Below are 24,418 nucleotides of genomic sequence, written 5' to 3'. Positions count from 1 at the left end.
TTGGCCTTCCTTGTTTTTGTACCTTTTTGCAGAGATTCCCTTACCCTGTCTGCTGTGTACTGCCCTGCTGTTCAGAGAACAGTTTCCACAGTCCAGATCCCAATTCAGCCATAAACTGGCACATTATTTAACAGCCCAGTGCTTTCATTAACACTCAGGAACAGTGTCACCTGACAACCTGCTGAGAGCTCCTGGCAGTAGAGAGTTTACTAATTACAGCAGTCATCTCTCGCTGAGTAAGATACTGACTCAGAGACATTGAAGCACAGTCTGTTAATTTGACATTTTAATGCAGACCAAGCCTCACCTATAAATGGACGTGGAAATGCTAGAGAAAGCGCTAAGTCTTACACAGAATTGAAGCTATAACTATTGGGATAGGTTGAACACTGGGCATTGTGCTGACCTTGTGGAGTTCTTTAAAATGATGAATGAGCTTGATAGGCGAGATGTAGAGATTTCATTCTCACTATCGAGGAGTCCAATGCTACAGGTCGTGCAGATAAGAGATTCAATAATAAGTCCAACGACAAACAGTAAATAAGTACGCAAGGAGAAAAACATCTTTCGCATAATCAGACAGCATTTAATTGCAAGTGTTTTAAAAGACTTTTGACACCGATTCATGGGGGGACAGGACTGATGTACAAAGAGAGACTGGATGGGTTAGGATTATGTTCATTACAGTTTAGAAGAATGAGGGAAGTATCTCATAGAAACATGTAAAATTATAAACAAACTAGACAGTGTAAACTTGTGCTGTGCTTCTAAGGCAGGTGACTAAAAGATTGGCCAAGGAGATAGATTTTTAAGGGGAATCTTCAAGGAGGAGGAAGTGGGGAATTCTAGAACTTAGGGGCCTTGGCAGCTGATTACAAGGACACCACTTGGTGGGATGGTGGGATACGCTAGAGGACCCAACTTGAGGTAGCCCTGAGGTTTTGGAGGATTGCGAGGCTGGAGGCAGTGACAGCAGCAGGGGAACAGGTCTATGTGAGATCCACTCTGTGCTGGCGGATAAACAGTTTTTGCAGGATCCAGTAGAGGGAGGAGACACAAATATACGAATTAGGAGAATAGGTAGGCAACCCAGCTCCTTCAAGCTGCCCCACCACTCAATAAGATTGTGGCTAATATGATTCCTCCAAATTCCCACATACCCCTGATAACCTTTCACCCCCTTCCTTATCCAGAATTGACCTAGCTCTGTTCAAAGACTCTGCCCCCACTTCTTTTTGAGGAAGAGGGTTCCGAAAACTCTGTGAGAGAGAAAAAAAATGTTGCCTGATCTTTGTCTAAATGGACAAAGACACCTTATTTTTAAACAATGACGCTGAGTTCTAGATTCTCCCAAACGAGGAAACATCCTTTCCACATCTGCCCTGTCAAGGCCCCTCAGGGTGTTAGATGTTTCAATCAAGTTACCTCTTACTGTTTGAAGGTCCAGAGATACAAGTCTAGTGTCTCCAACATGTCATCATCAGAAAACCTTCCCATTCCATAGATTGGTAAACCTTTTCTGAAAATTTTTCAATGCATTTGTATTCTTTCTTAAAATCTTACACCAATATTGTGCTCAACGAATTATGTTTATGTGTTTGCTCTTAGTGGAATGATTGGGAAGAACTTAACCCATTCTGTATATTGCATTGATCATAGAATAGAATCATAGATCGTAGAATCCCTACAGTGTGGAAACAGGCTCTTCGGCCTAACAAGTCCACACCAACCCTTGGAGCATTGAATGTGAAAAGGTTTGGTATACTGGGAATCACCAAGAAGGGGTTTGATCCATTAGAATTCTGTACGCTTAAATGGATTGGGGAACACTTTGGCCTATTGGGATTGTGTACACTGGTAGTGACTGGGAAGAGGTTTTGATTCATTGGAATTCCACACACTGGGATTGAATGGGTAGGGGATCGATCCATTGGTATTGAATGGGAAGGTGTTTGACCTATTGGGATTCTGTACATTGGGGGTGAATGGGAAGGGGGTTGAACTCTATTGAAATTCTATATTTAAACTATAGTCATGTTTGTGTCATCTGGTCTATTGAATGCTTAGTACACGTTCTAATATACATACAAGCTACTAGCAGAAATATTTGTATCATCTATAACAATAGGTGAAGTGCTGGAGGACTGGAGGGTGGCTAATATTGCGCCTTTATTTAAGAGAAGATGTAAGGAGAACTATAGACCTATGAGCCTGACATCAGTGATGGGTTAATTGTTGGAAGTGATTCTGAAAGATAGGATTTACATGCAGTTGGAGAGGTAAGGACTGATCAGAAATAGTCAGTATGGCTTTGAGTGTGGGAAATCATGCCTCACAAACTTGATTGAGTTTTTTGAGGAAGTAACCAAAAAAAATGATGAGGGCAGAGCTGTAGATGGTGTTTACATGGACTTTAGTAAAGCCTTTGACAAGCTTCCAAAGGGTAATAAAGATAGATCACAAGGGATTCAGGGAGAGCTTGCCAATTGGATACAAAATTGGTTGATGGTAGGAGACAGTGGGTGATGGTAGAGGGTTGTTTTTTGGACAGGAGGCCTGTGACCTGCAGTGTTCCACAGGTAATTGGTGCCAGGTGCAATTTTGTTTATGTTTATATATATTATTTGGATGAGAATATAGGAGACGTAGTTAGTAAGTTTGCAGATGACACCAAAATTGGTGGTAAAGTGGACAGTTGAAAAAGGTTATCTAACATTACAAAGAGATCTTAATCAAATGGGTCAATGGGCTGAGGAGTAGCAGATGAAGTTTAATTTGGATAAATGTGAGGTGTTCCATTTTGGTAAAACAAATAAGTGCAGGACTTGTACGATTAATGGTAAAGCCCTGGGGAGAGTTGACAAACAGAATGATCCAGGGGTTCAGGCACATAATTCCTTGAAACTTGTGTCACACGTAGACAGGGTGGTTAAGGATGCATTTAGCACATTTGTCTGCACTGCTCAGACCTTTTGAGTATCAGAGTTGGGACGTCATGTTGAGGTTGTAGAGCACATTGGTGAGGCGTCTTCTGGAGCACTGCGTGCAAGTCTGGTCTCCCTGCTGCGGCAAGAATAGTATTCCGAAACAATTTACCAGGATGTTCCCTGGAATGGAGGGTTTGCGTTGTAAGGAATGGTTGGATAGGGTCGGGTTTTTTCACTGAAGCCGAGGAGGTTGAGGTGTGACCTTGCAGAGGTTTATAAAATCATGAGGGACATAAATAAGATGAATAGCAAATGCCTTTTCCCTAGGTTGGGACAGTTCAAAACTAGGGGCATATTTATAAGGTGAGAGGAGAAACATTTAAAAAGGACTTGAGGGGAATTTCTTTACACAGAGAATGGTTTATGCATGGTATAAACTGCCAGAGGAAGTGATGGATACAGTACAGTTACAACATTTAAAAGATATTTCAATAAATATATGAATAGGAAAGATTTGGAGGGATGTGTCCGAATGCAGGCAAGTGGGACTAGTTTGATTCGGGAACATGGTCAGCAGAGACTAGTTGGACCGAACGGTCTGTTTCCATGCTGTATGACTCTATCACTCTATCATTCATTATGGCACCAATATCTCTTCTTCTGCCTTTTCCCACACAGGTCACTACATGGGAATAACATCTCTACACTTCCTAAGGGAATCTTTGCTGATGTGGCCTCTTTATCACATCTGTAAGTGAAAGAAATGTTCATTTGATAATGCAGATTAAACATAGGTCACTGGTTCCCTAAAGCTTCTTTACACCTGTCTATGCAAAGATCTATGTGAGATAGAGCAGGAACTGCCAGATCTCTGACCTATATCACAAACTGACCTTGCTCCAGGCAGCTGTTGATGCTCTGGTGTTAGTGTTGGGTCATCTTGGAGACAGAAACAGAGAGAGAGAGAGAGAGAGTGCATGTGTGTATGTGAGAGAAAGAGACAGAGAGAGAGAGACAGGAAGAGAGAGAGAGAAGAGTGAGTGTGTTTGTGTGTGAGAAAGAGACAGAGGGAGAGTGTGTGTGTGTGTGTGTGTGTGAGAGAGAGAGAGAGAGAGAAAGAGACACAGAGAGAGAGAGGAGATAATGTGTGAGAGTCTGTGTACATATGTGTGTGTGGAACCATGGTCCTACTTGTGTGTGGGTTTGTGTGCATGTGTGTGTGTGGGTCCGTGTCTGGGGAAGGGTGTGGGTCTGGGTCTGGGGGAGAGTTTGGTTCTGGTGGAAGGAGTGTGTCTGGGTCTGGGTGAGGGTGTGGGTCTTGATCGGGGTAAGGATGTGGGTCTGGGGGAGCGTGTGGGTCCAGGTCTGGGGGGGGAGTATGGGTCTGGGGGAGTGTGTGGGTCCAGGTCTGGGGGAAGGTGTGGGTCTGGGGGAGGCTCTGGGTCTGGGGGAGTGTGTGGGTCCGGGTTTGGGGGAGGCTGTGGGTCTGGGGAGGGTGTGGGTCTAGTTCTGGGAGGGTGTGGGCCTGGGGAGGGTGTGGGTCCGGGTCTGGGGTAGGGTGTGGGTCTAGTTCTGGGAGGGTGTGGATGTGGAATGGGGGAGGGTCCCATTAGTGCTAATTCCCTCACTCCAGACAATGTTTTTTAATTCATTCACAGAACGTGGGTGTGGCTAATGATGCCAGCCTTTGTTACCCATCACCAATTGCCCTTTGAGAGCAATTACAGTTCCCCATATTGCTGTGAGTCTGGGGTCACAGGGCAGCAGAGTGAAATCCTCAAAGGGCACAGTGAACCAGATAGGTTTTTAATTATAAGATAATAAAATGTGAGGCTGGATGAACACGGCAGGCCAAGCAGCATCTCAGGAGCACAAAAGCTGACGTTTCGGGCCTAGACCCTTCATCAGAGAGGGGGATGGGGGGAGGGAACTGGAATAAATAGGGAGAGAGGGGGAGGCGGACCGAAGATGGAGAGTAAAGAAGATAGGTGGAGAGAGTGTAGGTGGGGAGGTAGGGAGGGGATAGGTCAGTCCAGGGAAGACGGACAGGTCAAGGAGGTGGGGTGAGGTTAGTAGGTAGCTGGGGGTGCGGCTTGGGGTGGGAGGAAGGGATGGGTGAGAGGAAGAACCGGTTAGGGAGGCAGAGACAGGTTGGACTGGTTTTGGATTTTTAATTAGTTCATTAATTTTTAAATGGCACCAGCTACAGTGGGATTTGAATCTGTTGACTTGAGCATTTGCCTCCATTACAAATACATTATGAGTGTCTGACTTAAAAGACTTGTACTATTGAATGTGATCCGATATAGGGGTATATTAATAGTAATTTTGAAGGTTCGACAGATGCAAGTTTCCTGTACTTATGAATGGGGGCTATTTGCTATTACCCTGCATTGTGATCTGACTTGTGAGTGGACTCAAGAATGGAACCTATTCAAAACCCAGGGTCTGCCTGTAGATTGACATTACCATGAGGCTGCGGTCTTCTCTTGTCTAATTCCAGGAGAATTAAATGGGTGTCAGATGAAGGTAAACCCAGGGCCAACCATGAAGCACTTCTGAGTTTCCACTAATAACAGTATGGCTCATGACTGGAATCCAGAAACACACCACAACAATGCGCTTATATAGCTGCCTCCTCACCTTGAAGTGCTTCACAGCCAATGAAGTACTTTTTGAAGTGTTGTAGTGTGGGAATTGCAGCAGTCTATTTGCATATAACAAGATCCAGATAAGGACCAGATAATCTGTTTTCAATGATGTTCACGGTGTATCGAATCATAATGGGTCTGGACAGAGGAGAAAGTGAAAAACTCTTCCTGTTTGCAAAATGGTCATGAATGAGGAGCACAGATTTCAAGTGATTGGAAAAAGAACGAAATGTGAAGTGAGGAAAAGATTTCTTCACGCATCTAATGGTTTGGGTCTGGAGTTCACTGCCTGAGAGTGTGACAGAGCCAGGTTCAATTAAGGCTTTCTAAAGAGTATTCATACTCTTATTTGAAAAGGAATAACTAGCAGTGTTGTGGGGAGAAGGCTGGAGATTGGTGCTAAGTGTGTTGCTCATTCAGCGAGCAGGTACAGGTGCGATGGGCTGAATAGCCTCTTTCTGTGCTGTAACAGTTCTGTGATTCTGTTCAGTTGTTGGACAGGTATTAGCCAGAGCATCAGGGAGACCTCTCCTGCTCTTCTTCAAAGGAGGGTCATGGAATCATTCTCATCCTCCCTGCAGAACAATTGGTGGCATCAGTTGAGCATCTCATTTGAAACATGGCACCTTTGGCAAGGCACCACCCCCTCAGTACTGCACTAGAACATGGACCTACATATCACTGGAATGAGTTTTTTTTTAAACCTATAGATTTTAGATTCAAGCAACAAGTTTCCCCATTTGAACAGCTCATCACTGGCTTAAAGGCAGGACATCCTGAGGCTCTGAAGGGCAATAGTCAAATATGAGTCTTTTTAATGCTCTTAGAACATTTTTGTTATTCATTGGTAGGAAGTGGGTGTTGCAGGCTGGGCCAGCATTTATTGTCCATTAATAGTTGAGAAGGTGGGGGTGAGCTGCCTTCTCGAATCGCTGCAGTCTGTGTTTTGTAGGTAGACCCACAATGCTATTAGGGACGGAGTTCAGTGACACTGAACACGTTCCCTTTTGTACTTGAGAAAAAGCTTAACATAACCTTTTACTTTAACTTCCCCAAAAGCACTTCACATACGTTGAGTTACTTTTCAAAGTTCACTGACTGAACGGACAGGAATTTTGCACAGAGCACAATCCCACAAGCTTCCACGAGGGAAAGCTGCTTAGCTATTTCTGGCAGTACTGAGGGAGAAAGAAACTTCAGAGAGTTGCCTTTCTCATAGTGTCGCGGGATCCTCAACTTCCATTACAACAATTTGACATCACTTCCAAGGGCGCACCACTGTCTTAACATCGCACTGGGAATCTCACCGTCAGTGTGAAATTTGGACATACAACCTTCTGACTGAGTGAGAGTGCTATCCATTGCACTATAACTGATGCTAACAGAAAGCGGTATGCTGTAACTAATTTAGAGTTATAAGATGGAGTATAACATTACCTGAATTCCATTCTTCCTCTTTCTCTTGTAGTGCCATTGGAGCTAACCCCCTCTACTGTGATTGCAATCTTCTCTGGCTTTCAGACTGGGTCAAAACTGGGTATAAAGAGCCTGGCATTGCCCGCTGTGCTGGACCAGGAGACATGGAGGGCAAGCTCCTCTTAACCACTCCAGCCAAAAGATTCCAGTGTCACGGTAAGGAGGCTGCTTTTCCTCTCAGTGCACCTGGAGGTGAAAGTTAGGTGACGCCACACCTCCCTGAGCCTTTCCCTAACCCCTACGTTTCTACAAGAATCCCCTGACTCCATGTTGAGTTACACCTAGACAGATGACATTGTGTAAAGCCTCGGACAGCTGTGTAGCAGTAGAGGTAGTAAGAGCTGCAGATGCTGGAGTCAGAGACAACACAGTGCGGAGCTGGATGAACACAGCAGGCCAGGCAGCATCAGAGGAGCAGGAAAGCTGAAAGTTTCGCATTGGGACCCTTCTTCAGAAAAATTGGCAGCAGGCCTCAAGCGTTCATCCACAAGCTTTCCAGCACATAGACTTCAGCATTGGTCTATATGCTGGAAAGGGGTGGCTCGGTGGTTTGCACTGCAGCCTCTCAGCTCCAGGGACCCAGCTTTGATTCCAGCCTTGATCGGCTGTCTGTGTGGAGTTTGCATATTCTCCCCATGTCTGCGTGGGTTTCCTCCGGTTTCCTCCCACAGTCCAAAGATGTGCAGGCTAGGTGGATCGGCCATGCTAAATTGCCTGTAGTGTTCAGGGGTGTGTGGGTGATAAGAGGATGGGTCTGGTTGGGATGCTGCAGGGGTCAGTGTGGACTTGTTGGACCAAAAGGCCTGCTTCCACACTGTAGGGATACTACATAGACTCCAGATTCAACAGTGATTGACATCAACTCCTGATTCAATGCAGTTCTTTTCAGACAGCAACAAAGACTTGTGTTCAGATAGCACCTTGAACACAGTGAAATTTCCAAAGGCATTTCAACGCAGGGTGAATAAGACTTAATTTCACACTAAGACACATAAGGAAATAATAGGACAGGTGATCGAAGCTTGACCAAAGAGTTTTCCTTTAGTGAACATCAGAAGGAAGGTGAGGTGGGGAACTGAAGGGAGGGAATTCCAGAATTCAGGACCCAGGCAGGTAAAGGTTTGATTGCCAAAGTGACATGGAGCTGGAGGAGAAACCTGGAGTGTTCTCAGTTGTTACATGCAAGTATCTTGTTACCATTGGAGATGCTATTCTGTATCTTAATCCCACTAGATGTAGCTCAGTACACTGAAAGCATTGGTCACTGCTAACTTTGAAGAGATTTCTTGAGTACTTGCTCGTCCTACTGATCATTGCCCAAGGACAAGGAGTATAAATAAATTGGACATATTTGACAACTAGCCAGCTTCACTGTCAATACTTCAAACTTAAATGTTAAACTTCAAATGTGCTACAGTCTCCAAGCTGACCAGGAATTACTTTCTGTATCACACACCACCATGATCTTGTTTGATGTAGGTCCACCTGAACTCAGCATCTTGGCAAAGTGTAACCCCTGCGTATCGAATCCGTGTGAGAACCAAGGAACCTGCCAAGACAATCACTCGGATTATTACAAATGCAGCTGCCCATATGGCTATAAGGTAACAGCAGCCCTGCAGTGGTCCTTTCAACCACTCGGTTCGATTCCAGCCTGTAACTCACTCCCGGGGGATCAGTTATTCTGTATATAAACCACCCCAAATCCCTCAGTTAGATTCCAGCCTGTAACTCACTCCCAGGGATCGGTTATTCTGTATATAAACCACCCTAAACCACTCGGTCGGATTCCAGCCTGTAACTCACTCCCAGGGGGATCAGTTATTCTGTATATAAACCACACCGAACCCCTCGGTCAGATTCCAGCCTGTATCCCCCTCCCAGGGATTGGTCATTCTGTATATAAACCACCCCGAATCCCTCGGTTAGATTCCAGCCTGTAACTCACTCCCAGGGATCAGTTATTCTGTATATAAACCACCCCGAATCCCTCGGTTAGATTCCAGCCTGTAACTCACTCCCGGGGGATCGGTTATTCTGTATATAAACCACCCCAAACACCTTGGTTCGATTCCAGCCTGTAACTCACTCCCAGGGGCAATCAGTTATTCTGTATATAAACCACCCCTAACCCCTTGGTTAGATTCCAGCCTGTAACTCACTCCCAGGGATTGGTTATTCTGTATATAAACCACCCCGAACCCCTCGGTTAGATTCCAGCCTGTAACTCACTCTCAGGGGGATCGGTTATTCTGTATATAAACCACCCTCAACCCCTTGGTTAGATCCCAGCCAGTAACTCACTCCGAGGGGGATCAGTTATTCTGTATATAAACCACCCCAAACCCTCGGTTCAATTCCAGCCTGTAACTCACTCCCAGGGTTCAGTTATTCTGTATATAAAATACCCCAAACCCCTCGGTTCGATTCCAGCCTGTAACTCATTCCCGGAGGATCAGTTATTCTGTATATGAACCACCCCAAACCCCTTGATTCGATTCCAGCTTGTACCTCACTCCCAGGGATCAGTTATTCTGTATATAAACCACCCTGAACCCCTCAGTTAGATTCCAGCCTGTAACTCACTCCCAGGAGATCGGTTATTCTGTATATAAACCACCCCAAACCCCTCGGTTAGATTCCAGCCTGTACCTCACTCCTAGGGATCAGTTATTCTGTATATAAACTACCCCGAACCCCTCGGTTAGATTCCAGCCTGTGACTCACTCCCGGGGGATCGGTTATTTTGTATATAAACCACCCCAAACACCTCGGTTCGATTCCAGCCTGTAACTCACTCCCGGGGCAATCAGTTATTCTGTATATAAACCACCCCTAACCCCTCGGTTAGATTCCAGCCTGTAACTCACTCCCAGGGATTGGTTATTCTGTATATAAACCACCCCGAACCCCTTGATTCGATTCCAGCCTGTACCTCACTCCCAGGGATCAGTTATTCTGTATACAAACTACCCCGAACCCCTCAGTTCGATTCTAGCCTGTACCTCACTCCCAGGGATCAGTTATTCTGTATATAAACCACCCTGAACCCCTCAGTTAGATTCCAGCCTGTAACTCACTCCCAGGGATCGGTTATTCTGTATATAAACCTCCCGAACCCGTCAATTAGATTTGAATCTGTAACTCACTCCCAGGGATCTGTTATATTATCTATAAATACACTAAGCCCCTTCAGTTAGATTCCAGCCTGTAACTCACTCCCGGGGGATCGCTTATTCTGTATATAAACCACCCCAAACCCCTCGGTTCAATTCCAGCCTGTAACTCACTCCCAGGGATCAGTTATTCTGTATATAAAACACCCCAAACCCCTAGGTTCGATTCCAGCCTGTAACTCACTCCCGGGGGATCGGTTATTCTGTATATAAACCATCCCAAATCCCTCGGTTAGATTCCAGCCTGTAACTCACTCCCGGGGATTGGTTATTCTGTATATAAACCATCCCAAATCCCTCGGTTAGATTCCAGCCTGTAACTCACTCCCGGCGGATCGGTTATTCTGTATATAAACCACCCCTAACCCCTCGGTTAGATTCCAGCCTGTAACTCACTCCCAGGGATCAGTTATTTTGTATATAAACCACCCTGAACCCCTCGGTTAGATTCCAGCCTGTAACTCACTCCCAGGGGGATTGGTTATTCTGTATATAAACCATCCCAAATCCCTCGGTTAGATTCCAGCCTGTAACTCACTCCGGGGGATTGGTTATTCTGTATATAAACCATCCCGAACCCCTCGGTGAGATTCCAGCCTGTATCTCCCTCCCAGAGATCAGTTATTCTGTATATAAACCACCCTGAACCCCTCAGTTCGATTCTAGCCTGTAACACAGTCCCAGGGGATTGGTTATTCTGTATATAAACCATCCCAAATCCCTCGGTTAGATTCCAGCCTGTAACTCATTCCCGGGGGTTCAGTTATTCTGTATATAAACCACCCCAAAACCCTTGATTCGATTCCAGCCTGTACCTCACTCCCAGGGATCAGTTATTCTGTATTTAAGCCACCCTGAACCCCTCAGTTAGATTCCAGCCTGTAACTCACTCCCAGGAGATCGGTTATTCTGTATATAAACCACCCCAAATCCCTCGGTTAGATTCCAGCCTGTATCTCCCTCCCAGGGATCAGTTATTCTGTATACAAACTACCCCAAACCCCTCAGTTCGATTCTAGCCTGTACCTCACTCCGAGGGATCAGTTATTCTGCATATAAACCACCCTGAACCCCTCAGTTAGATTCCAGCCTGTAACTCACTCCCAGGGGGGTCGGTTATTCTGTATATAAACCACCCTGAACCCCTCGGTTAGGTTCCAGCTGTAACTCATTCCCAGGGATCAGTTATTCTGTATATAAACCACCCGAACCCCTCAATTAGATTCGAATCTGTAACTCAGTCCCAGCGATCTGTTATATTATCTATAAATACACTAAGCCCCTTCAGTTAGATTCCAGCCTGTAACTCACTCCCAGGAGGATTGGTTATTCTGTATATAAACCACCCCAAATCTCTCAGTTAGATTCCAGCCTGTATCTCCCTCCCAGGGATCAGTTATTCTGTATACAAACTACCCCGAACCCCTCAGTTCGATTCTAGCCTGTAACAGAGTCCCAGGGGGATCGGTTATTCTGTATATAAACCACCCTGAACCCCTCGGTTAGGTTCCAGCTGTAACTCACTCACAGGGATCAGTTATTCTGTATATAAGCCACCCGAACCCCTCAATTAGATTTGAATCTGTAACTCAGTCTCAGGGATCTGTTATATTATCTATAAATACACTAAGCCCCTTCAGTTAGATTCCAGCCTGTAACTCACTCCAGGTGAAGTGTCATTTGTAACATAAACCACCCCAAACCCCTCAGTTAGATCTCAGTCTGTAACGAGCACCTGGATATCTGTTATTTTATATATAATCCAGCCCAAACCCCTTGATTAGATTTTAGTCAGTAACCCGCTCCCAAATATCTGTTATTCAATATACAAACCACCCCAAACCCCTCAATTAAATTCCAGTGTGTACTTTACACCTAGGTATCTGTTATTCGATATATAAACCCCACTGAACTCCTCAATTCGAATCCAGTCTGTGATTCACTCCCAGTTATCTGTTATTCTACATATAAATGCCCTGACCCCCTCAATTCGATTCCAGTCTGAAACTCAGTCACATGACATTAAGTCATGTGACATTCCAGTATGAAAGGTCTGGTTTGACCTCAGTCACTCTCTCAGTATAATGGAGTTAGGGTTGTGTGTTCAGGTTGTCTGCTGTGTGTGTGTGTGTGTGTTTGTGTTTGTACAGTCACATCAGAAGCACAGAGCTGCGAACACATTATTCTGCCTGGTACTTGACCCAAAAAAATCACATAAGCCTGTGCACACTCAAACCTGAAAACTTCTCCTTCATCGACAGGGATCACCATCCCTACAGTGAGGATAGAATCCAACAGGAAGTAACTCTGTATTTTCTCCAATTCTTCCAGGGCAGGCACTGTGAGACTCCGATCAGTGCCTGTATCAGTCATCCTTGTGAGAATGGAGGGACATGCCATTTGAAGGAGGGAGACGCTCAGTCATTCTGGTGAGTGGAGATCTGCTCCAAGATTATCATCTCCCCAGTTCTTTCTGGGACCTAATTGCTCCTGAGCCAAGTTTCTGACCCTTTCACTGAGACCGCTTGTGCCATCTGTACAAGGTGCTGGATTTGAGGCCTGCTACAGCACACTTAGCCTTGCTTTGACCATTCTCAAATCCAATTACTCCAGTGCCCTCCCGACTTTCCTCCCAACTTGGCAAATTCTGCTGCCCATCTTACAAATCCCACCAACCACCCATCTCACCCAGACACCACGCTTCCTGCCTTACACGGGCTACCTGCTCAGTCCTAGTTTTAAAATTCTCACCCTTGCTTTCACAATGCCCTGTGCTCCTGCTGCTATCACTGTCATCTCCCAGAGCATAGGCCCACAATATTCCGAGATTTCTACAAGGTGTTATCCAGCTCTTTGCTGATTTGAATCACTCCACCAGACATGGTCCTTTGCTGGCTGCACTCCGAGCTCTGGGGTCAGCACGAGATCGGGGGTGAGGGGGGGGGGGCGGTCAAAGAGAGAATTTGGAATGAGTGCTCCTCCTTTAAGTCTTTCTCTCCCCATCCCCAGAAAGAAGCGGCAGTGACCCAGGGCTGTAATCTAATCCTGTGTAACACATGTCTCTCTGTCACTGGTGGCTGAGACTATGGAGATGTGTAAATAATCAGGGAGGCTGACGTGCACTGGCTTCCGTGGGATGGATTGAATTTGATCCACTAGGTACACAGACACTGACATTCCCAGCTGCTGCACTCAGTAATGAACCCTCTCCATTCCCCATCCTTTTCTTCCTGCTTTCCCTTCTCCGGTTTTCACTCAGAACCATGTTGGTAGGAGTAGTGTATGGGGTGGGGCATTGGGATTTGGTCTGTCAGACACTTTCCCCATAATCTGAGCTGCACCACAGCACCGTCCAGCCCAGACCCTAAGCCCAAACCTGTCCACACTCCCCGACTCACTCTCCATCATATTCTACACTGTGAGGCCTCGAGGAGGTGCACTGCGAATGTAGAGGCAGCACCTCCGACAGTGCAGCACTCCCTCAGTACTAACCCTCTGACAGTGAGGCACTTGCTCTGCACTGACCCTCTGACAGTGAGGCACTCCCTCAGTACTGACCCTCCGACAGTGCAGCACTCCCTCAGCACTGACCCTCCGACAGTGCGGCACACCCTCAGTACTGACCCACCGACAGTGCGACACTCCCTCAGTACTGACCCTCTGACAGTGCGGCACTCCCTCAGTACTGACCCTCTGACAGTGCAGCACTCCCTCAGTACTGACCCTCTGACAGCGCAGCACTCCCTCAGTACTGACCCTCCGACAGTGCGGCACACCCTCAGTCCTGACACTCCGACAGTGCAGCACTCCCTCAGTACTGACTCTCTGACAGTGTGGCACTCCCTCAGCACTGACCCTCTGACAGTGCAGCACTCCCTCAGTACTGACCCTCTGACAGTGTGGCACTCCCTCAGCACTGACCCTCTGACAGTGCAGCACTCCCTCAGCACTGACCCTCTGACAGTGAGGCACTTCCTCTGCACTGACCCTCTGACAGTGCGGCACTCCCTCAGTACTGACCCTCTGACAGTGCGGCACTCCCTCAGCACTGACCCTCTGACAATGCAGCACTCCCTCAGTACTGACCCTCTGACAGTGCAGCACTCCCTCAGTACTGACCCTCCAACAGTGCAGCACTCCCTCAGCACTGACCCTCTGACAGTGCAGCACTCCCTCAGTACTGACTCTCCGACAGTGCAGCGCTCCCTCAGTACTGACCCTCTGACAGTGCGGCACTCCCTCAGTAATGACCCTCCGACAGTGCAGCACTCCCTCAGTACTGACTCTCCGACAGTGCAGCATTCCCTCAGCACTGACCCTATGACAATGCAGCACTCCCTCAGTACTGACCCTCTGACAGTGCGGCACTCCCTCAGTACTGACCCTCTGACAGTGCGGCACTCCCTCAGTACTGACCCTCTGACAGTGCAGCACTCCCTCAGTACTGACCCTCCGACAGTGCAGCACTCCCTCAGTACTGACCCTCTGACAGTGCAGCACTCCCTCAGTACTGACCCTCCGACAGTGCAGCACTCCCTCAGTACTGACCCTCTGACAGTGCAGCACTCCCTCAGTACTGACTCTCCGACAGTGCAGCACTCCCTCAGTACTGACCCCACTGACAGTGTGGCACTCCCTCAGTACTGACCCTCCGACAGTGCAGCACTCCCTCAGCACTGACCCTCTGATAGTGCAGCACTCCCTCAGTACTGACCCTCCGACAGTGCAGCACTCCCTCAGTACTGACCCTCTGACAGTGCAGCACTCCCTCAGTACTGACTCTCCGACAGTGCAGCACTCCCTCAGTACTGACCCCACTGACAGTGTGGCACTCCCTCAGTACTGACCCTCTGACAGTGCGGCACTCCCTCAGTACTGACTCTCCGACAGTGCAGCACTCCCTCAGTACTGACCCTCTGACAGTGCAGCATTCCCTCAGCACTGAACCTCTGACAGTGCAGCACTCCCTCAGTACTGACTCTCCGACAGTGCAGCACTCCCTCAGTCCTGACCCTCTGACAGTGCGGCACTCCCTCAGTACTGACCCTCCGACAGTGCAGCACTCCCTCAGTACTGACTCTCTGACAGTGCAGCACTCCCTCAGTCCTGACCGTCTGACAGTGCAGCACTCCCTCAGTACTGACCCTCTGACAGTGCGGCACTCCCTCAGTACTGACTCTCCGACAGTGCAGCATTCCCTCAGCACTGACCCTCTGACAATGCAGCACTCCCTCAGTACTGACCGTCTGACAGTGCAGCACTCCCTCAGTACTGACTCTCCGACAGTGCAGCGCTCCCTCAGTACTGACCCTCTGACAGTGCGGCACTCCCTCAGTACTGACCCTCCGACAGTGCAGCACTCCCTCAGTACTGACTCTCTGACAGTGCAGCACTCCCTCAGTACTGACCCTCTGACAATGCAGCAGTCCCTCAGTCCTGACTCTCTGACAGTGCAGCACTCCCTCAGTACTGACTCTCCGACAGTGCGGCACTCCCTCAGTACTGACTCTCCGACAGTGCAGCACTCCCTCAGTACTGACCCTCTGACAATGCAGCAGTCCCTCAGTCCTGACCCTCTGACAGTGCAGCGCTCCCTCAGTACTGACCCTCTGACAGTGCGGCACTCCCTCAGTACTGACCCTCCGACAGTGCAGCACTCCCTCAGTCCTGACCGTCTGACAGTGCAGCACTCCCTCAGTACTGACCCTCTGACAATGCAGCAGTCCCTCAGTCCTGACCCTCTGACAGTGCGGCACTCCCTCAGTACTGACCCTCTGACAGTGCGGCACTCCCTCAGTACTGACCCTCTGACAGTGCAGCACTCCCTCAGTACTGACCCTCTGACAATGCAGCAGTCCCTCAGTCCTGACCCTCTGACAGTGCAGCACTCCCTCAGTACTGACTCTCCGACAGTGCAGCAGTCCCTCAGTCCTGACCCTCTGACAGTGCGGCACTCCCTCAGTACTGACCCTCTGACAGTGCGGCACTCCCTCAGTACTGACCCTCTGACAGTGCAGCACTCCCTCAGTACTGACCCTCTGACAATGCAGCAGTCCCTCAGTCCTGACCCTCTGACAGTGCGGCACTCCCTCAGTACTGACCCTCTGACAGTGCAGCACTCCCTCAGTACTGACCCTCCGACAGTGCAGCACTCCCTTTGCACTGACCCTCTGACAATGCAGCACTCCCTCAGTACTGACCCTCTGACAGTGCGGCACTCCCTCAGTACTGACCCTCTGACAGTGCAGCACTCCCTCAGTACTGACCCTCTGACAGTGTGGCACTCCCTCAGCACTGACCCTCTGACAGTGCGGCACTCCCTCAGTACTGACCCACTGACAGTGCAGCGCTCCCTCAGTACTGACCCTCTGACAGTGCGGCACTCCCTCAGCACTGACCCTCTGACAGTGCAGCACTCCCTCAGTCCTGAACCTCTGACAGTGCAGCACTCCCTCAGTACTGACCCTCTGACATTGCGGCACTCCCTCAGTACTGACTCTCCAACAGTGCAGCACTCCCTCAGTACTGACCCTCTGACAGTGCAGCATTCCCTCAGCACTGACCCTCTGACAGTGCGGCACTCCCTCAGTACTGACCCTCTGACAGTGCGGCACTCCCTCAGTACTGACTCTCCGACAGTGCAGCACTCCCTCAGTACTGACCCTCTGACAGTGCAGCATTCCCTCAGCACTGACCCTCTGACAGTGCAGCACTCCCTCAGTACTGACCCTCTGACAGTGCAGCACTCCCTCAGTACTGACCCTCTGACAGTGCAGCACTCCCTCAGTACTGACTCTCTGAGAGTGCAGCACTCCCTCAGCACTGACCCTCTGACAGTGCTGCACTCCCTCAGTACTGACCCTCTGACAGTGCAGCACTCCCTCAGCACTGACCCTCTGACAGTGCACACTCCCTCAGTACTGACCCTCTGACAGTGCGGCACTCCCTCAGTACTGACTCTCTGAGAGTGCAGCACTCCCTCAGCACTGACCCTCTGACAGTGCTGCACTCCCTCAGTACTGACCCTCTGACAGTGCAGCACTCCCTCAGCACTGACCCTCTGACAGTGCACACTCCCTCAGTACTGACCCTCTGACAGTGCGGCACTCCCTCAGTACTGACCCTCTGACAGTGCAGCACTCCCTCAGTACTGACTCTCTGAGAGTGCAGCACTCCCTCAGCACTGACCCTCTGACAGTGCTGCACTCCCTCAGTACTGACCCTCTGACAGTGCAGCACTCCCTCAGCACTGACCCTCTGACAGTGCACACTCCCTCAGTACTGACCCTCTGACAGTGCAGCACTCCCTCAGCACTGACCCTCTGACAGTGCAGCACTCCCTCAGTACTGACCCTCTGACAGTGCAGCACTCCCTCAGTACTAACCCTCTGACAGTGCGGCACTCCCTCAGTACTGACTCTCCGACAGTGCAGCACTCCCTCAGTACTGACCCTCTGACAGTGTGGCACTCCCTCAGTCCTGACCCTCTGACAGTGCGGCACTCCCTCAGTACTGACCCTCCGACAGCGCGGCACTCCCTCAGTACTGACCCTCTGACAGTGCGGCACTCCCTCAGTACTGACCGTCTGACAGTGCGGCACTCCCTCAGTACTGACTCTCCGACAGTGCAGCACTCCCTCAGTACTGACCCTCTGACAGTGCAGCACTCCCTCAGTACTGACCCTCTGACAGTGCAGCACTCCCTCAGTACTGACCCTCTGACAGTGCAGCACTCCCTCAGTACTGACCCTCTGACAGTGCGGCACTCCCTCAGTACTGACCCTCTGACAGTGCGGCACTCCCTCAGTACTGACTCTCCGACAGTGCAGCACTCCCTCAGTACTGACCCTCTGACAGTGCGGCACTCCCTCAGTACTGACCCTCCTACAGAGCGGCACTCCCTCAGTACTAACCCTCTGACAGTGCGGCACTCCCTCAGTACTGACCCTCTGACAGTGTGGCACTCCCTCAGTCCTGACCCTCTGACAGTGCAGCACTCCCTCAGTCCTGACCCTCTGACAGTGCAGCACTCCCTCAGTACTGACCCTCTGACAGTGAGGCACTTCCTCTGCACTGACCCTCTGACAGTGCGGCACTCCCTCAGCACTGACCCTCTGACAGTGTAGCACTCCCTCAGTACTGACTCTCCGACAGTGCAGCACTCCCTCAGTACTGACCCTCTGACAGTGCAGCACTCCCTCAGTACTGACCCTCTGACAGTGCGGCACTCCCTCAGTACTGACTCTCCGACAGTGCAGCACTCCCTCAGTACTGACCCTCTGACAGTGTGGCACTCCCTCAGTACTGACCCTCTGACAGTGCGGCACTCCCTCAGTACTGACCCTCCGACAGCGCAGCACTCCCTCAGTACTGACCCTCCGACAGTGCGGCACTCCCTCAGTACTGACTCTCCGACAGTGCAGCACTCCCTCAGTACTGACCCTCTGACAGTGTGGCACTCCCTCAGTACTGACCCTCTGACAGTGAGGCACTTCCTCTGCACTGACCCTCTGACAGTGCGGCACTCCCTCAGTACTGACCCTCTGACAGTGCAGCACTCCCTCAGTACTGACCCTCTGACAGTGCAGCACTCCCTCAGTACTGACCCTCTGACAGTGCGGCACTCCCTCAGTACTGACCCTCTGACAGTGCGGCACTCCCTCAGCACTGACCCTCTGACAGTGCGGCACTCCCTCAGTACTGACCCTCTGACAGTGCAGCACTCCCTCAGTCCTGACCCTCTGACAGTGAGGCACTTCCTCTGCACTGACCCTCTGACAGTGCGGCACTCCCTCAGCACTGACCCTCTGACAGTGCAGCACTCCCTCAGTACTGACCCTCTGACAGTGCGGCGCTCCCTCAGCACTGACCCTCTGACAGTGCGGCACTCCCTCAGTACTGACCCTCCGACAGTGCAGCACTCCCTCAGTCATGACCCTCTGACAGTGCGGCACTCCCTCAGTCATGACCCGCTGACAGTGCAGCACTCCCTCAGTACTGACCCTCCGACAGTGCGGCACTCCCTCAGTACTGACCCTCTGACAGTGCGGCACTCCCTCAGTACTGACTCTCCGACAGTGCAGCACTCCCTCAGTACTGACCCTCTGACAGTGCAGCATTCCCTCAGCACTGACCCTCTGACAGTGCAGCACTCCCTCAGTACTGACCCTCTGACAGTGCAGCACTCCCTCAGTACTGACCCTCTGACAGTGCAGCACTCCCTCAGTACTGACCCTCTGACAGTGCAGCACTCCCTCAGTACTGACTCTCTGAGAGTGCAGCACTCCCTCAGCACTGACCCTCTGACAGTGCTGCACTCCCTCAGTACTGACCCTCTGACAGTGCAGCACTCCCTCAGCACTGACCCTCTGACAGTGCACACTCCCTCAGTACTGACCCTCTGACAGTGCGGCACTCCCTCAGTACTGACTCTCCGACAGTGCAGCACTCCCTCAGTACTGACCCTCTGACAGTGTGGCACTCCCTCAGTACTGACCCTCTGACAGTGCAGCACTCCCTCAGTACTGACCCTCTGACAGTGCAGCACTCCCTCAGTACTGACCCTCTGACAGTGCAGCACTCCCTCAGTACTGACCCTCTGACAGTGCGGCACTCCCTCAGTACTGACCCTCTGACAGTGCGGCACTCCCTCAGTACTGACTCTCCGACAGTGCAGCACTCCCTCAGTACTGACCCTCTGACAGTGCAGCACTCCCTCAGTACTGACCCTCTGACAGTGCAGCACTCCCTCAGTACTGACCCTCTGACAGTGCAGCACTCCCTCAGTACTGACCCTCTGACAGTGCGGCACTCCCTCAGTACTGACCCTCTGACAGTGCGGCACTCCCTCAGTACTGACTCTCCGACAGTGCAGCACTCCCTCAGTACTGACCCTCTGACAGTGCGGCACTCCCTCAGTACTGACCCTCCTACAGAGCGGCACTCCCTCAGTACTAACCCTCTGACCGTGCGGCACTCCCTCAGTACTGACCCTCTGACAGTGTGGCACTCCCTCAGTCCTGACCCTCTGACAGTGCAGCACTCCCTCAGTCCTGACCCTCTGACAGTGCAGCACTCCCTCAGTACTGACCCTCTGACAGTGAGGCACTTCCTCTGCACTGACCCTCTGACAGTGCGGCACTCCCTCAGCACTGACCCTCTGACAGTGTAGCACTCCCTCAGTACTGACTCTCCGACAGTGCAGCACTCCCTCAGTACTGACCCTCTGACAGTGCAGCACTCCCTCAGTACTGACCCTCTGACAGTGCGGCACTCCCTCAGTACTGACTCTCCGACAGTGCAGCACTCCCTCAGTACTGACCCTCTGACAGTGTGGCACTCCCTCAGTATGACCCTCTGACAGTGCGGCACTCCCTCAGTACTGACCCTCCGACAGCGCAGCACTCCCTCAGTACTGACCCTCTGACAGTGCGGCACTCCCTCAGTACTGACTCTCCGACAGTGCAGCACTCCCTCAGTACTGACCCTCTGACAGTGTGGCACTCCCTCAGTACTGACCCTCTGACAGTGAGGCACTTCCTCTGCACTGACCCTCTGACAGTGCGGCACTCCCTCAGTACTGACCCTCTGACAGTGCGGCACTCCCTCAGTACTGACCCTCTGACAGTGCAGCACTCCCTCAGTACTGACCCTCTGACAGTGCGGCACTCCCTCAGTACTGACCCTCTGACAGTGCGGCACTCCCTCAGCACTGACCCTCTGACAGTGCGGCACTCCCTCAGTACTGACCCTCTGACAGTGCAGCACTCCCTCAGTCCTGACCCTCTGACAGTGAGGCACTTCCTCTGCACTGACCCTCTGACAGTGCAGCACTCCCTCAGTACTGACCCTCTGACAGTGCGGCACTCCCTCAGTACTGACCCTCTGACAGTGTGGCACTCCCTCAGTCCTGACCCTCTGACAGTGCGGCACTCCCTCAGTACTGACCCTCTGACAGTGCAGCACTCCCTCAGTACTGACCCTCTGACAGTGCAGCACTCCCTCAGTACTGACCCTCTGACAGTGCGGCGCTCCCTCAGCACTGACCCTCTGACAGTGCGGCACTCCCTCAGTACTGACCCTCCGACAGTGCAGCACTCCCTCAGTCATGACCCTCTGACAGTGCGGCACTCCCTCAGTCATGACCCTCTGACAGTGCAGCACTCCCTCAGTACTGACCCTCCGACAGTGCGGCACTCCCTCAGTACTGACCCTCTGACAGTGCGGCACTCCCTCAGTACTGACTCTCCGACAGTGCAGCACTCCCTCAGCACTGACCCTCTGACAGTGCGGCACTCCCTCAGTACCAGGCTGGAGGTGGCAGAGACTGAAGTCGCTGGGGACTGGCTAAATAAGGCAGAAGCGTTCACTCCCTGTCGTCATGCTGGATTAAACGATGGCTGGAAAGACTGGGATGAGGTTTTTTACTGTTGGGAAGGAGTGAGTGTCTTTGAGCGAACTTTCGTTTCATCCTCTTGTTCCTCTGACAGGTGCACCTGCCCAGATGGTTTCCAGGGGAACACCTGTGCTACCAATATTGATGACTGTGAAGAAAATGCTTGTAGAAATGGTGCTACCTGTTTGGATGGAATCAGTAACTACACCTGCCTGTGTCCCCCACATCACACAGGTACAGGCAGCTACCCAGCAAGACTGACCGGCCTTGGCTACAGGCTACTAAAGAAAGAGCTGCATTTCTGTAGCACCTTTCCCAATCTCAGAACATTTGAAAGCTCTTGACAGTCATTTAAGTGCTTATGAAGTATATTCACTACCACAGTGTTGGACAGGCAGCTACCAATTTACTCGCAGCAAGCTCACACACACACACTCACTCACACACACACACTCACACACATATACACACTCACACACACGTATATACACACACTCACACTCAAACATACACAGATACACACTCTCTCTCACACACACACATACATACACACACATATACACACACAAACACACACACAAACATTCTCACACACACATACACACTCTCTCACACTCAAACACACACACACATATACACACACACACACACTCATACACACACACATATCCACACACACACATATACATACACACTCAAACACACACATATACACACTCTCTCTCACACACACACATACATACACACACATATACACACACAAACACACACACAAACATTCTCACACACACATACACACTCTCTCACACTCAAACACACACACACATATACACACACACACACACTCATACACACACACATATCCACACACACACATATACATACACACTCAAACACACACATATACACACTCTCTCTCTCACACACACACACATATATACATACTCTCTCTCACGCTCAAACACACACATATACACACACACTCTCTCACACTCAATCACACACATATACACACACACACTCTCTCTCACTCACACACACACACATACACACACTCACACTCTCACACTCAAACACACACACATATACACACACACTCTCTCACACTCAAACACACACACATAGACACACACTCTCACTCAAACTCACACATATATACACTCTCACACTCAAACACACACACACACATATATACACACACTCTCACACTCACACAAACACTCATATACACACACTCTCTCACACTCAAACACACACACATACACACTCTTTCTCTCACACTCAAACACACACGCATACACACACACACTCTCACACTCAAACACACACATATACATCTCACACTCAAACACACATATACACACACTCTCACACTCACACAAACACTCATACACACACACTCTCTCACACTCACACACATACTCACACTCTCTCTCTCACACTCAAACACACACACATACACCCTCTCTCTCTCACATTCAAACACACACACATACTCTCTCTCTCACACTCAAACACACATGCATACACACACACTCTCTCACACTCAAACACACACACATACACTCTCATACTCAAACACACATATACACACACTCTCACACACACACAAACACTCATACACACACTCTCTCTCACACTCACACACATACTCACACACTCTCTCACACTCAAACACACACATACACTCTCTCTCACACTCAAACACATGCACATACACACACACACTCTCTCACACTCAAACACACACACATACACCCTCTCTCTCTCACACTCAAACACACACACATAGACACTCTCTCACACTCAAACACACACACATACACACTCTCTCTCACTCAAACACACACACATACACACTCTCTCTCACACTCAAACACACACACATACATACACACACTCTCTCACACTCAAACTCACACATATATACGCACACACTCTCTCACACTCAAACACACACTTATACACTCTCTCACACACACATACACACACACTCTCTCACACTCAAACACACACACATACTCTCTCACACTCAAACACACACACATACTCTCTCACACTCAAACACACACACATACACACACTCTCTCACACACACACAGGCACGCACTCTCTCAACACAGGCACACACACTCTCTCACTCTCTTTCTCACACACACGCGCACACTCACTGTCTCACATACAGACACACACACTCTCTCACTCTCTCTCTCACACACTCAGATACACGGTCCTTCAACACAGACACGCACACACTCTCTCACTGTCTCACATACAGACACACACAGACACTCATACACGCACACTCTCTTTCTCACACACACATATACTCTCTCTGTCACATACAGACACACACAGATACACACTCGCTCGACACACACACACACAGATACACGCACACACACACCCTCGACACAGACACACACACAAATGCACACACTGTCTCGCTCTCTCACATACAGATACACACACCTGTGAGATAATGAGCAAAGATATTTTTATGATATGTGCTAAGGGCCAAAAGTTGGTTGCAATTACACCTTTCTTAAAAACTCTGTTAACGCTCTTCGGATGCTGCCAGACCTACTGCACTTCCTCAGCTATTTTTCTGTGTTTTTCCCAGATGTATCCCTGCTCACCTCCCATTAGGTCACCCACCTGATTGGGCAGGCAGGGCCTGTCTTCAACCCTTCAGCTGGAAGCCAATGCCTATGGAAATGCAGCACCCGTTCAGTCCTGCAGCAGGACCATCAATGTCTCTGCACTCCTAACGAAGGATCACTGGACCCGAAA

General features: G+C 49.9%; 1 protein-coding gene across 1 annotated transcript in view; it reads left to right on the top strand.

Moving 5' to 3' along the window:
• Positions 1–24,418, top strand: part of slit1a (slit homolog 1a (Drosophila)) — a 344,291-nt gene that overhangs the window by 290,870 nt on the left and 29,003 nt on the right. The window contains exons 25-29 of the mRNA XM_059653007.1: positions 3,606–3,677; positions 7,047–7,210; positions 8,534–8,658; positions 12,562–12,659; positions 21,720–21,859. Coding sequence (XP_059508990.1) covers positions 3,606–3,677; positions 7,047–7,210; positions 8,534–8,658; positions 12,562–12,659; positions 21,720–21,859 — 599 coding nt within the window. The remainder of the gene's footprint in view (positions 1–3,605; positions 3,678–7,046; positions 7,211–8,533; positions 8,659–12,561; positions 12,660–21,719; positions 21,860–24,418) is intronic.

Source organism: Stegostoma tigrinum, chromosome 20, assembly GCF_030684315.1.
Source record: "Stegostoma tigrinum isolate sSteTig4 chromosome 20, sSteTig4.hap1, whole genome shotgun sequence".
Classification (NCBI taxonomy): Eukaryota; Metazoa; Chordata; class Chondrichthyes; order Orectolobiformes; family Stegostomatidae; genus Stegostoma; species Stegostoma tigrinum.
Note: the sequence above shows the minus strand (reverse complement) of the source record. Positions and strands in the feature narration are given on the sequence as shown.